We start from the raw sequence: 13063 nt of genomic DNA on the forward strand, positions 1-13063 counted from the left end.
ATGCCAAAAAGTGCATAGCCATCCCCTTTGGGAAAAACAAAGTGCCCACAAATTACCACATAGGTGGTAATCCATTAAGTACGGAAGAAGTAATTAGGGATTTGGGGATCCAAGTAGATTGCAATCTCTCCTTTGACAATCACATTGCAAAGTGGTTAGAAAGACATTCTATATAGCCCACCTTATCACGAAGGGGTTCACATCTAGATCAAGAGAGGTCATTGTGCCCCACTACTCATCACTCATCAGGCCCATAATTGAATACAATGCCCCATTTGGGATGTACCTTACCAGACACCTGCTACAACTAGAAAGACCCCAAAAGTACCTCACCAAGAGGATCAAGGGACTCAAACAGATGCCCTATGCAGTTAGGCTAAAGAAACTCCAGCTCTACTCAGTTGCTTACCGCCTACTCAGAGGCGATCTGTGCCTGACGTATAAAGCCATGTCCAACCCAGAATTAATGGACATGCTCCACCTCAAGAAATCCAAATCCATCAGAACTACACGCTCCAGTGACTTAAACCTCAGCACAGAAATAAATAGAACATGCTGGAAGGACAGATTCATATCCCAGAGGCTCCCTCACTCTGGAACAAAATCCCAATCCATGTCAGACAGAGCCCCTCAATGACCCTCTTCAAGAAGAATCTTGACGTTTGGATGGGAGATCGTAAATTTACCCCTGGGATCTCTTCTGTGTCACTGCTAGACAGAGGCATGGTAAACTAACCTTAAATGGGCTATCTTCTGTGACCTACTATACAGAGGCACAGTCAACTAATCTAAGAAGGGTGGTGAAAGCCAAACACACTCTGGCTAGGCTTGTAAATGCCCTAGGGCAGATAGCCTAGTATCAACCTATGAACACCTCCAACAAAAAAGCAAATACACCAAAAAGCTTTAAGCATAGTAATCAAGAATAGAGGTACAGCCAATAGAAGTCAGGGGGGCTGGAGGGAGGGTAACTAGGACTGCAACAGTGAATATACTCAAACATCTACATTTATGGTAAGTGTACACAACTGTACTATGTTCTTCGTGTTTCACTGTTGCAGTCATCACATTTGGGTAGATTCCCAAAGCCAAGGATAGGAGGAGGAAATTAGATAGCATTAGGACCAGCTATAAGCCCCTGCAAGACTGCAGTGGCAAATTCAGCTCTCGATTTAGAGAAAATTGGCAAATGGTAGTGCTTGGTGAGGGTATGTACAGAATTCCAGGTAGCAGCTTCTAGGATGTCCCTGGTAGGGACACCTCTGAGAAAGGCTGTAGAGGTAGATGCAGCCCTGGTTGAATGTGGTCTTATCCCCTGTGGGGGTAGGTTTTCCATGGTGCTTATAGCAGAAATGAATGCAATGGCCTATCCATTTAGAAATGGTTTGCTTTGAAATGGCCTTCCCCTCTGCCCCTGCAGCAAATGGACACAGCAGCTGTTCAGATTTCCTAAGAGGTTTAGTCCTGTCCAAATAAAATCTAAGTTGTCTGTGCACATCTAAGGAGTGCAGTATTCGTTCCCCTTTGTTCTGTGGATTAGAAAAGAAGGCTGGCAAATAAATGGACTGATTAAGGGCCACACTGGATACCACCTTGGGCATGAAGGAGGGATTGATCCTGAGGGACACCCTGTCCCCATGAAAAATGATGAAAGGCTCCACTGCCATGAGGGCCTGTAATTCAAATAGCCTTCTTGATGAAGTGATGGGTAAAAGGAAGGCCGTTTTCCAACAAAGGAATTTAAACTCTGCATTTGCAGCTGGCTCAAAAGGATGTACTGTGAGTTTTTCCAATACAAAGTTAAGGTCCCAGGCTGGAGTAGGGGCTCTCCTGGGTGGTCTTAAGTTTTTGGCCCCACTGAGGAACTGCTTCAGCAGTGGATGAGAGAAGATGGGTGGTTCTGTGTTGTAATGAGCTGAAATGGCTGAGGCATGAATTTTGATGGAGGAAAAGGAAAGGCCCTTGTGAAGCATCTCAGTTAAGTATTGAAGAATCTGAGGTAAATTGGGCTCTGCTGTGCCCATCCCTTGAGCTTGGTTCCAGGAACAGAATCTTTTCCATTTTTCAGCACAGGATTTTCTAGTACTAGGCCTCCTTGCCTCCAGAATGACATCCAGCACTTGCTTACTGAGGGATGGTAATGAAGAGATCAGGTAATTAGCCAGGCTGCCAAGTTCAGGATTTGAAGCTGTGGGTGCAGAATCTGGCCCTCCTGCTAGGACAGCCGGGCAGGGGTCTGAGGCAGGTGCCATGGTGCCAGCAGTGATACACTGCACAAAAGGGGGTACATGTGTTGGCATGGCCAGTCTGGTGCAATCAGTATCATCCTTGGTTTGTCCTGTTTGATCTTTAGTAGTAGCTTGGAGAGGAGAGGCAGAGTGGGGAAGGCATAAACTGATAGGTTTTTCCAGGTGAAGGACAGGGCATCCACTTTTCCATTTTTCCAATTGGTAGTTCTGGGGGGAGACAAACAGGTCTACATCTGGGCCCCCCCCATTTGTTTCTCAACATGTTAAATATCTTTGATTCCAGTTTCCACTCGTGTGGGTCCATGGGGATTTCTGCTTAGTTCATCTGCCAGTGTATTTAGCTTTCCTGGCAGGAATTGAGCCTGTAGGTGCACTTGGTAGCTCACGGCTGTGTTCCACAGAGCCATGGCTAGTCTGCAGAGAGGGTATGAGTGGGTTCCCCCTGCTTGTTTATGTACCACATAACAGCTGTGCTGTCCATCTTTACCATTAATTGTCCTGGAAGAATGTGGTCCTTGAAGGCTGTCAGAGCATTCTGTACAGCTAACATTTCTTTCTGATTGATATGGAGGTGCATTTGACTTGGGTTCTATTTGCCCTGAATGCACTTCCCTGCCAAGTGAGCCCACAATGCATAGTCTGATGCGTCGGTTAGGGTTTGGGCAGCAGGGGGTAGAGTGAATGGCATTCATGTTTGAGTGTATTCACTGCCTGGTGACAGGCCTCTGCCCACCAAAGGAACTCTATCTGTAGACAAGGTATGATGGGAATCATTGCTTCTAGATCCTGAGAATGTTGACACCATAGGCTTTTTAGATACCACTGTAGTTTCTTCATATGCAGTCTTGCATATGGGAATTAGGAGAATGCAGGAGGCCATGAACCCCAGGGCTTGCAGTATTTTCCTTGCAGATAGCTGGGTCTTTGTGGCTAGTAGTTTGAAGTAGGCTGTCAAATAACTTGTTTCTCTAGCGTGAGGAAAGCCATCTGGGAAGTTGTGTTCAAGCTTGCTCCCAGGTATACAATTTGTTGGCAGGATACAAGATGTGATTTCTTTTCATTTATGGTGTACCCCAGAGAACTTAGCAATTTCTGTACAAACGCCAGAAGATTCAATAGCATGTCCTGGCTTTCTGCCTGAATTGGACAATCGTCCAGGTACGGATAAATTTGGATATTTCTTTGCCTGCAAAATGCAATGACTGGAGCTAAGCACTTTGTGAATAGCCTGGGCGCAGTAGATAAGCCAAAGGGCAGTGCAGAGAACTGATGGTGCATGTAGCCTGCTTTGAAGCATAGGTATCTTCTGCAAGATTCCCTTATTGGGATTGTGCAGGTAGGCTTCCTTTAAATCCAGTGTTGCCAACCAGGCATCCTTGCCTAGCATAGGAAGCAGCTGGTAAAGAGTTAGCATCTTGAATTTTGGAATCACCAAAAATGTTTTTAGGATAGAGAGGTCCAGGACAGGACGCCAGGAGTTGTCTTTTCTGGGCACCAGGAAAAATCTTGAGTAGAAACCTTGTCTCCTTTCCTCTTTTGGAACAGGTCGAACAGCCTTGATGCTTAAGAGAGCGAGAATTTGCTTTTGAGCCTCTGCCCACTAATTTGGGGGTAGATCTGGCCAACCGGTTGGGGTTGGTAAGGAGTGGAAGTAGAATCTGTATCTTTGGGAAACTATATTTAAAACCTATTTGTCCTGGGTAATGAGTTCCCAATTTTTTGCCTGCAGGGCAATCTTTCCCCATAAAGGAACAGTCAGTTGTGCAAGGCTTGAAAGATTTAAAGTTAAGTCACTGAGACAGTTTACCATTGGGGGGGGGGGTCTTACCACTTCCTGCTTTGGAAGTGGGAGCCTCCCTTTGCTTAGTCCTGTGAGTACCTTGGGACTGAAGCCTGGGTGTTCTGCTGGTTCTGGGTTTGGACTGAAGGCCTGGAAGAGGCAGGAAAGGACCAATTTTTAGAGGGCCAATGCCTACTAAATGTGGGAAGCTGTACTTGCAGGAAATCTTTAACAGTTTGCATAAATTTAGCTTTTTCCTCCATCTTTTTAAGTACTTCTTCTGCTTTGTTGACAAACAGGCTGTCTTGGTTTAAGGAAGCATCCAGCAATTTAGCTTTAACATGATCTGGCAAAGATTGCTCCTTAAGCCAAGCATGCCTTGTAAGTACAGACCCAGTGACAGCAGCCCTGCAAGATGCCTCTAGTGAATCAAAACCACATTGCAAAGTATAATTCCCAACTTATTCAGCAGAATGCATTAAATCTTGTAAATCTTTATTTTCAGCACAGTCAGGAATCAATATAATTTTCTGTTTAAGCAATCCAATAATATGCTGATGATACTTTAACATATGAAACTGGCAGCTTAAGGCCCTAATGGCCAAGGTTGCAGAAGTGTATACCTTCTTACCCCATCTATCCAGCGCCCTGGAATCTCTATCAGAGGGGCTAGGATTTTTGGTAGTAGTAGCCTTAATGCCCTTGGGTCCCTGTGAAATGGTCTCAGGATCCGCAGTAGGATTTTAAAGAGGAACTTGTGAAAGTCAGGAACCCTGTAATATCTATCCAGTTTTCTGGGAGCAGGAGGTAGAGAGTCAGGGGCCAAGCTAGATTCCGAAAAGGCATCATCAACAATGTCCAGTACAGGTGGGATAGTTAAAGGCCTGTGTTGGGGTAGTAAGAAATCCCTAAGCCTCTTTTTAGAGTCAGAGTAATCCTGGCTTTCCCAGCGAAAATGCTCCCTAAGAGTATGCAAGGTTTCACTAAAAGAAAGATCCACTGGAGGGGAAGCAGAGGGAATACAGTCCTCTGCATCAGAATCCTCATAGGTAGATAAGGATAAATCCTGGTCATCAGAGGAAACAGAAATTTCAGAATCCTAATCAGAAGAATCATAAGGAAAATCAGTCCTAGGTTTCTTAGAGGGGGAAGGGTGGCTTCCCCTGATTAGAGTAATAAGGTCTTCAGCCATTCTTATTTGTTTTTTAGGCATAGAGGCCTGACCATGCGGTCTAGGCGTCGGTTTTCTAGGCATGGATTGAGTTTTAGGCCTTGAAGAAGAAGATGGCATCGGTTTAATATGCAAGTCAGTAGGCCTGAATACACCCTCAGAAGCCGGTGCCTGCACAGCTTCTCCGGACCCATCCAAGGTAGAAACATCCGCAGGTTCCACAGTTGAAGCATCTTGCGGCATACCAGACTCCGAATGGGTCTCAGTAGAGGCCTGCGAATCTGAAGTACTGGATATCAGGGGCTATGAAAGCACCTCACTGAGTACCGGTGAACTGGCGACTAGCTTAGGAGAAGCGTCGTCGGCAGCTTTGGACCTATGTGGTCATGTCTGTCTATCTTTGCTTTTTTTCGGAATGTCGGTAGTCTGGTGGCTTACCGAAGCCATATCTGGATAATTGAACAGAGTACCAAAATATTTAGAAGCGTAAATAAACAGACGACGAATAGCTCGTTGTTTAAATAAGGTACAAAACCGACAGCTAGGTACGTCGTTTTCAGGGCTTAGACAGCCTAGACAGTGGGACTAACATTATTTGAAATTGTGACCAACAAAGATGCTGACTTTAAAATTTACAACTACACTGAATGTTACGTAGACAGAGATTTGGTTGAACTTTTTGCTAAAGGGCTTACTTTTGTTCCTTCACAGCCCTGTAATATAGTTGAATTGCTAATCGATTTTAAAATGTTCATTAGGAAGCTTAATTTGAACATGATTTTTGGTGACCTGAATACACACACTGAACCATTACGTGTCCCTAGCAGCTTTAACCCACCCCTGAATAACTCACTATGTTTGTTCGAACAACTTTGTGAACTAGAATTTAGGGACATTGTTGCCCGAGCACGTCATAATCATCAGTCCAATGTTTCTAAGGATGATAAACTTCTACTAACATTGTTTAGGAAGTTACCAGTGAGAATTATGAAACCGGATAAGGGAGGGGGGTTAGCTATTGTACATAATGTAGATTATGTCAAAATTATGTACACGTTACTTGAAAAGGACACATATGAGACAGTGAGTAGGAATCAGGTTAATCAAGCTTATCATCAGGTTAAGTTAAATGTAAATGACCTTTTTCTTGATGGCCTTACTAACAGTGAGCAAAATCAGTATTTGACTATGTTAGCCCCACGAATCCCTAAAATCTTTGGGATTCCAAAACTACATAAAGATTTAAACAATCCTCCTTTTCGGACACTGGTTGATGCACGTCAATCAATAACATATCCAGCAGCAAAATTTGTTGACGTAATTCTTCAGAAATATGTAGCAAATGAAACACAAATATTAAAGGACTCATGGTCATTCCTTGAGAGCATACAAGAAATAGGGTTTGATGGTTCACTGAACTTTTTGACAGTAGACGTCTGTGATTTGTATTCTAGCATCCCTCAAGACCTAGGTATCCAGTGGGTAGTAGAACTTATAGGGTTCAAAGGGAGCGACCAGTGACCAGTGCAACCTAGTTGAACAACTTCTGGATATTATCCTGAAGAACAACTTTGTAGCCTTTGAGGATAAACTGTACTTACAGAAAATTGGTGTGGCTATGGGGTCACCAGTGGGCGCAAGCTTTGCCAACTTAGTGATGGCCCACTGGGAGACCTCCTATGTATTGAATAGTATATGGAAACCACACATTTATATGTATAAGAGGTACTTGGACGACATCTTTATTTTATTTAATGGAGACGAAGTATCTGCTAAGGAACTAGTTAAATTTCTTAATTCTACAACAGGGTTCCTTAAGTTTACAATGAATTTTCAAACAGACAACATTTGCTTTTTGGATGTCGTCCTGAGTAAACATCAAGGGTGTTATACATCTAAAATCTATAGGAAAAGCACATTCTCTAATACATATTTACACTTTTCAAGTTCCCACCCTAAACATCAGAAAAAATCAGTGGTCAAGGGCCAACTGGTCAGGGTGGCTAGGATGACAAGCTTAGAGGAGGATTTTGCTAGTGAATGTGGCAAATTATACGAAATGTTCCAACATAGAGGATACCCAAGCTCCTTTTTAGAGGCTATTTTCAAGGAGGTCATTTGTAAACGGGAACAAGGGATCTTTAAACCAATTTTGCAACAAAAGATTTCGCTTGAAATCCCAGATGACCCTCAAGAAAATGGGAATGTCATTTGAAGTGGAGAGGCCTTTAACAATCAAGGGGTTTCAACTGATAGGAATATAAGGTTGAATAAGAACTATAGAGTTTCATTTGTTTTTACCTTTTGTCCAGAAGCCTACACTATTTCAAAAGTTTTAAGTAAGTACTGGTTTTGTTTATCTTCAGACAATGAATTAATACCTACTATTGAATTAGGACCTATTATCACCTTCAGGAGAGGTTTGAATATGAAACAACTACTGGAAAGGAAACCAACGGGACAAAAAGTTAAGGGAGGCACTAGGAAGTGCGGGGCATGTAGACACTGCGCCCACATTAACACCAAGGATTCATTTACAATAGGTGGGGACACCTATATGATTAGGAATAATTTTAATTGTAATAGTAGACGAGTAGTGTATCTGGCGCAGTGCAAACAATGCCCCGCCTTCTATGTAGGTAAAACAGACAGGCGTCTGAAGGACAGGGTTTATGAACATTGCTACGCTGTTAACACAGGGAGAGATGATAATGCCCTGGCTAAGCATTGCAATGGGCACGAGGGTCATTCATTTGACTTTATGGTAATTGACCAGATTCAGACTGATAATTACACTTTCAGTAATGACAATTTACTTAGGCTCCAATTGGAAAAGAAGGAACTTAGTTGGCAGATACGTTTGATGGCACACAAGATTCCAGGTATTAATGAGGCTTGTTCGATTATGTGCTTATTAAAATTGAACAGCCTGTGGAGATAAAATTTCAAGTTTAACTAGGATGGTATGTGGCATTTTAAAAGGTGTACATCTAAGTCCATGGTTAATTTTAATTTTAGTTGTTCATTAGTAGGAAGTTTAAACATTATACTATTAATATTTATTACCCTTTATTTTTCCCCCATTAATGTAGTTAGTAAGATATTGGTTATGTTAAGGTTAGTTTCTGTTGGTATTACATTTGTCGGATAATGGAGTTTGTTCGACTATGTAGTTATTATTTTTAAATTTAATAGCTTGTGGAGGTAAATTTTTAAGTCCAGTGAGGATAGTATGGGGTTTTTTAAGGTGTATATCCAGGTCCATGGTTAATGTTAGTATTGAAGCTTATACACTACCCTACCAATATTAAACATTTTTTTCTATTACTGTAGTTAGTAAGGTATAAACTATGGAAGGGTAAGTTCCTGTTAGAATTTCATATGCCGGATATATATTCATACATAGATGTTTGAATTTAGGCAGGGTATGATGTACAGAAGACTTATATTAAAAGAAAAATTTTTATTAGTACATTTTTATTGGTATATTTTTTATATGTATAAATGTAGAACAATGTTTTGTTACTTGTTAATAACGTGATGATAACAATCTGATTAATAGCACTATTGTCACTTTTTTAGTATTTGGACGACCAAATAAGGTCAGCCATAGGTCAAATGCATTCAATACCTAATGTTAATACAAGGTTGTCAAACATACTTGTGGTTATTAGATATTTTGAAGTTTCCTGCATCTAACATTGGGTTATCTCACTCAGTTCCTGAATGCAATTCATGTTGTGTATATGTTAATTTGCTCGGGAAATGATGTAAGTAATTAATTAACCTAGTGGGCGTACCTAAACATTTAGGTACTTCAACAGAATGTTTGAATTGAATTGCATTATGTCTGAGGAAGTTCGGGCAGTGCACCGAACGAAAAACGCTGGTTTTAGTGTTTTACGTTATTTGGTTCTTAGTGCTTGTTACAACCATCTGCTTTGCTAGCCTTGCGTATAATAAAGAGTTTTAATCATTTGTGGATTCCTGTGGATGTATTTGCCTATTTTAACCTCACCACTGAATGGATTATTTCATCTAATTCCGTGCCTTTCATCTCGGATACCCTTGTGGATACTACCCTTCAGCTTGTTACGTGGTCAGGGCTTAAGCAAGGAATGCAGTATGAATGAAAATCTTTTAGAGGTATTCGCTTTCCACAAGAAATACAAATATTAACTTTTACTGACATCGGACTAGAGCAAGAAAAAGTTTCTGAAACTCGAAAACAAAAATTTCAGGAGTAGGCCTACCGGCACTTGCGAACTGCTTCTGCTTCAGGCACGGCAAGAAAGACAGATATAATGGCATCAGCTGCATGCTTTATACCCCTGACTACCTGACGTCATGGAAGATTTGACAGCAACCGATACACAACCCAAGACTTTGATAATCAGGCCGACTGAGGGCTACTGGAAGCAGATAACCCAATGTGATGACTGCAACAGTGAAACACAAAGAACATCAAGGAATTACAATTATTTGACAGGAAAAAAAGTGTTAAAAAAATCACCTCTCTCAACTAAAAGCTGTACCACAAGTGTGGAGTCCTGGAATTACATCAATCTCACAAGTGGCAATGAGATCTAAGGAACTGTAACGGCAGAGGGTACTTATAGGTAGAAGGAGGGAGCCTGAGCCTTGGATCCAAGGGTCTGAAAGTTGCCATCTTCAGACATGATATACTCAGTAGTTGAGGTAGGCAGAACAGTCAGCAACCTGTTACCTAAATGGAAGTCTAAGAGAAACCATTCAACAGTGCGCACCACTCAGCTTGATGCACAACTACAGTAAACGTTATTAAACTACAATCTTAAGCTAGTTTCATGGCATAAAGACAAGGAGCCTTGTCTAAAACCTAGATGAACAGAGTTTAACTGGGGACCCGGGCATTGGAAGAGCTGATAAAGACGGGCACTGGAAGAGCTGATAAAGAGAGGGAAAGGAATGAAGAGGTTATACCTTCCTGTACCTCTCAAGAATGAAGGGATAAGGTCTGCATGCTGGGAAAGAATGTAAATCCCAAATTTTCAGTTTATATTAGAAAACACAGCAGACTCCTGCAAGACTAAAGTGGGGGAGGGGGTGGGACTGCAGAAAGAGCAAAATGCTACCATAAAGGTGACACATGATCTTGTACGGTCTCAGTACACCCCTGGAGGATGTAGTCACAAATCAGGCATGTGACCATGGTGATGATGTTTGCCTCACAGGCAAAGATGCTCAGAGCAAGTCTGGAACTGGCTTGGGAAGATGCAACTCAAATCCATCTACAGTATGACCACCTGTCCTCAGTTAAAACCCTTGACAATATGGCTACTAGAGAATACATGAACCAAAGGAAGATGTCAAAAATGCAGCCTTGTGCATTTTTATGCTTATTCTACTTACTAAATGTGCTAATTTGCCATTTTTCTAAAACTTAATATACGCTGAGTGAAAGCATATTTTTGTTTTACTTTGTGATCATATACAAATGACCAGACTCTGGTATGCTATCAAGACAAACAATTCTCTTACCTTAACCCCCTGAATTAGGCCATTCATTAAAAATGTATGTTGAGGAAATGTGTCATGTAGCACCTGTCAAAAAAAAAAAAAAAAGCAGAGTCATACATTTGGTTTAGTTGTAGAACTCAGTCAGCTCTGAGTAAACTGTGACAAGTCATCATAATTCAAAACTGAAGGACAACATTAAATATCAAAAACGTCAACCAGCATCTAAAACATACACATATGCATTATATTTCAAAAGGTTATGTTAAATGCGGGAAGAGAGTCCAATTAATATGGACATTATCTAGAGGACAAAATGCAAAGCAAGGAAGCAAATAATTTCATTACTGGCTTTCCCACTAAAACACAAATACACTACATGATATCACAATATTTCCTAGTGGCAGCAGAATACAGTGTTTGCATAAATGCATAAACAAGACAATGTTGTCGTTGTTGTTGTTGTGTCTTTCGGCTTTTCCCGGTTAGGGGTCGCCACAACAGAACTCCGGTCTGCTAATGATTGGTAGTAGATTTGTACGTGCCGAGTTGCCAGCCCTGACGCACAACCTTCAGCGAAGGTATGCCTATTCACGCACGTCTCTACACAGAAGACGCTTTAGCTGAGAATCGAACAGGACAACGTCTTATTATGAGGCGACAACGCTACTGTAGCACTACCACTGCAGTTATATAAACAAGACAATGAAATATGCAAAATTAAGCCAGTTTTACCTAGTACATGACCTGGTGTGGTCGCCTATTGACTTTCTGCACAAGAATACAGCAGACGGAACACAAGGCTATAAAAAATTCAATTGAAGTAATTAATTCCCTCTGCACAAACATACCACTCATTAAGATTTCCAACATTAAAAAATGGTGATCAAACAATCAGTTTACCGATTAGCAGTAAAAAAAAAATATTGTATGACTCAGAATTTTGTGCAGGTCTGATTGCAGCTGTAAGAAGTCTACATTCATGCTGACTGAGCTCCATCTTCTATTTTTCATTAGTCTAGGAATGTTGTCACCTTACTTCTCAACCTAAACATAACACTGGCTTTTAAAAACTACAGCAGACTGTCAGAAAGAGGAGCATTTTCTCTTTTCTTTTTTTTTTTTTTTTTTAGAAAATTAACCTTTTTGGTTGCTGCAATTTTTGATGAAGTGGAACATTGGTCAAGGGTAAGAACTGGAGATGGGAAGTATATGAAACAGAGATGAATGTCCTTAAGTAATAGTCCTCAGCGATACCCAGCCATGCAGGAAGGTGAAGGGACAGAAGGTTCTCTACTGCCTTCAGAGCGGGATGGAAGGCCATGACCTCAGGGATTCTGCTGTTGACCACAAGAATCAAACAGTCAAGCAAGATTACAGGGACTGTGCTGTTGACTACCCATAGGTAGACCACAGTCACGTCTTGTGATGGAGGGACTGCTATTCTGGAAGATGCCATGTTTTATTCCTCCCAGACTGCCAGTTACTTTGTTTTCCATGTAGAAAACACAAATGACACAAACTTCTCTGTGTACTGTAAAAATAGCAGTGAGGAGAATAAAACTTTACTCCAACAGCTGATAGGGCCCCCCCCCCTTTTCTACAATTCCCAGGTGAAGAATGACTTCAGTCCAAAAAGACCTCGAAAGGGTGAATGCATAAATGTCACTCTAGTGTTCTCTGCAAAGGCTGAGAACGACACCCACTCGTACCAATGCAGAGAAATACAGAGTTGGAAGTCCTGCTCATAATAAGGTTCAAAACCGATGCAGCAGCTACCAACTAGGACTGTAATCTCTCTGCACAACAGGGTCCATCAGGCAAGTGATCCAAAAATCAATGCATTTCATTCACCATGTCTTGCTGGAAACAAATAGCCTATAAAGTTTATGGCCCACAGTCGGAATGCCAAATACACAAACACACTTCCACAGTGATCCAAAGCCCTTAACTCATTATAAGCAGATGAGCTGTCAAGCTCTGAGGAATCTAAGGGCTAATCCTGCAATTCTAGTATCAGAATCAAGTGCGTCTAACTAGAAATTCCAATCCTTAGTGGGTTGGAAAATCATGTCTGGCTTCCTTGAGATGAGAGCCACAGTGATGACACTTTCCCATGCTCAAATGGTGGCAACTTTCAATATGTGCACAACAGGATGAACCACCTAAGGAGACTACTGGATGGGCTGAAAAGCCTATCTCAGTGCTCTGTGCGAGGAAGATGGTGTAGGCCATTTCCCATTTTGAGGCATAGACTCAAACTTCTCTGAACCTGGCTCATCAAGAAGGAATGAAAGAGTTGAAATCCTTCTCAATGTAAAAAATCTGGCAATGAATACTCATCAGGGGAGTCTACTTGCTTTCAGC

At 41.6% G+C, this 13063-nt stretch overlaps 1 protein-coding gene across 2 annotated transcripts in view; it reads right to left on the reverse strand.

The window, feature by feature from the left end:
- The window catches only part of LOC122795868 (hippocampus abundant transcript 1 protein-like), a gene marked incomplete in the record, with an annotated part of 997490 nt that overhangs the window by 730784 nt on the left and 253643 nt on the right, over positions 1-13063 (reverse strand). For both annotated transcript variants that reach the window (XM_044064280.1, XM_044064281.1), the window contains 1 exon segment: positions 10721-10783. In XM_044064280.1, the coding sequence (XP_043920215.1) occupies positions 10721-10783 (63 nt within the window).

The sequence above is a fragment of the Protopterus annectens genome, chromosome 2.part2, assembly GCF_019279795.1.
Source record: "Protopterus annectens isolate FY-2018-M chromosome 2.part2, PAN1.0, whole genome shotgun sequence".
Classification (NCBI taxonomy): Eukaryota; Metazoa; Chordata; order Ceratodontiformes; family Protopteridae; genus Protopterus; species Protopterus annectens.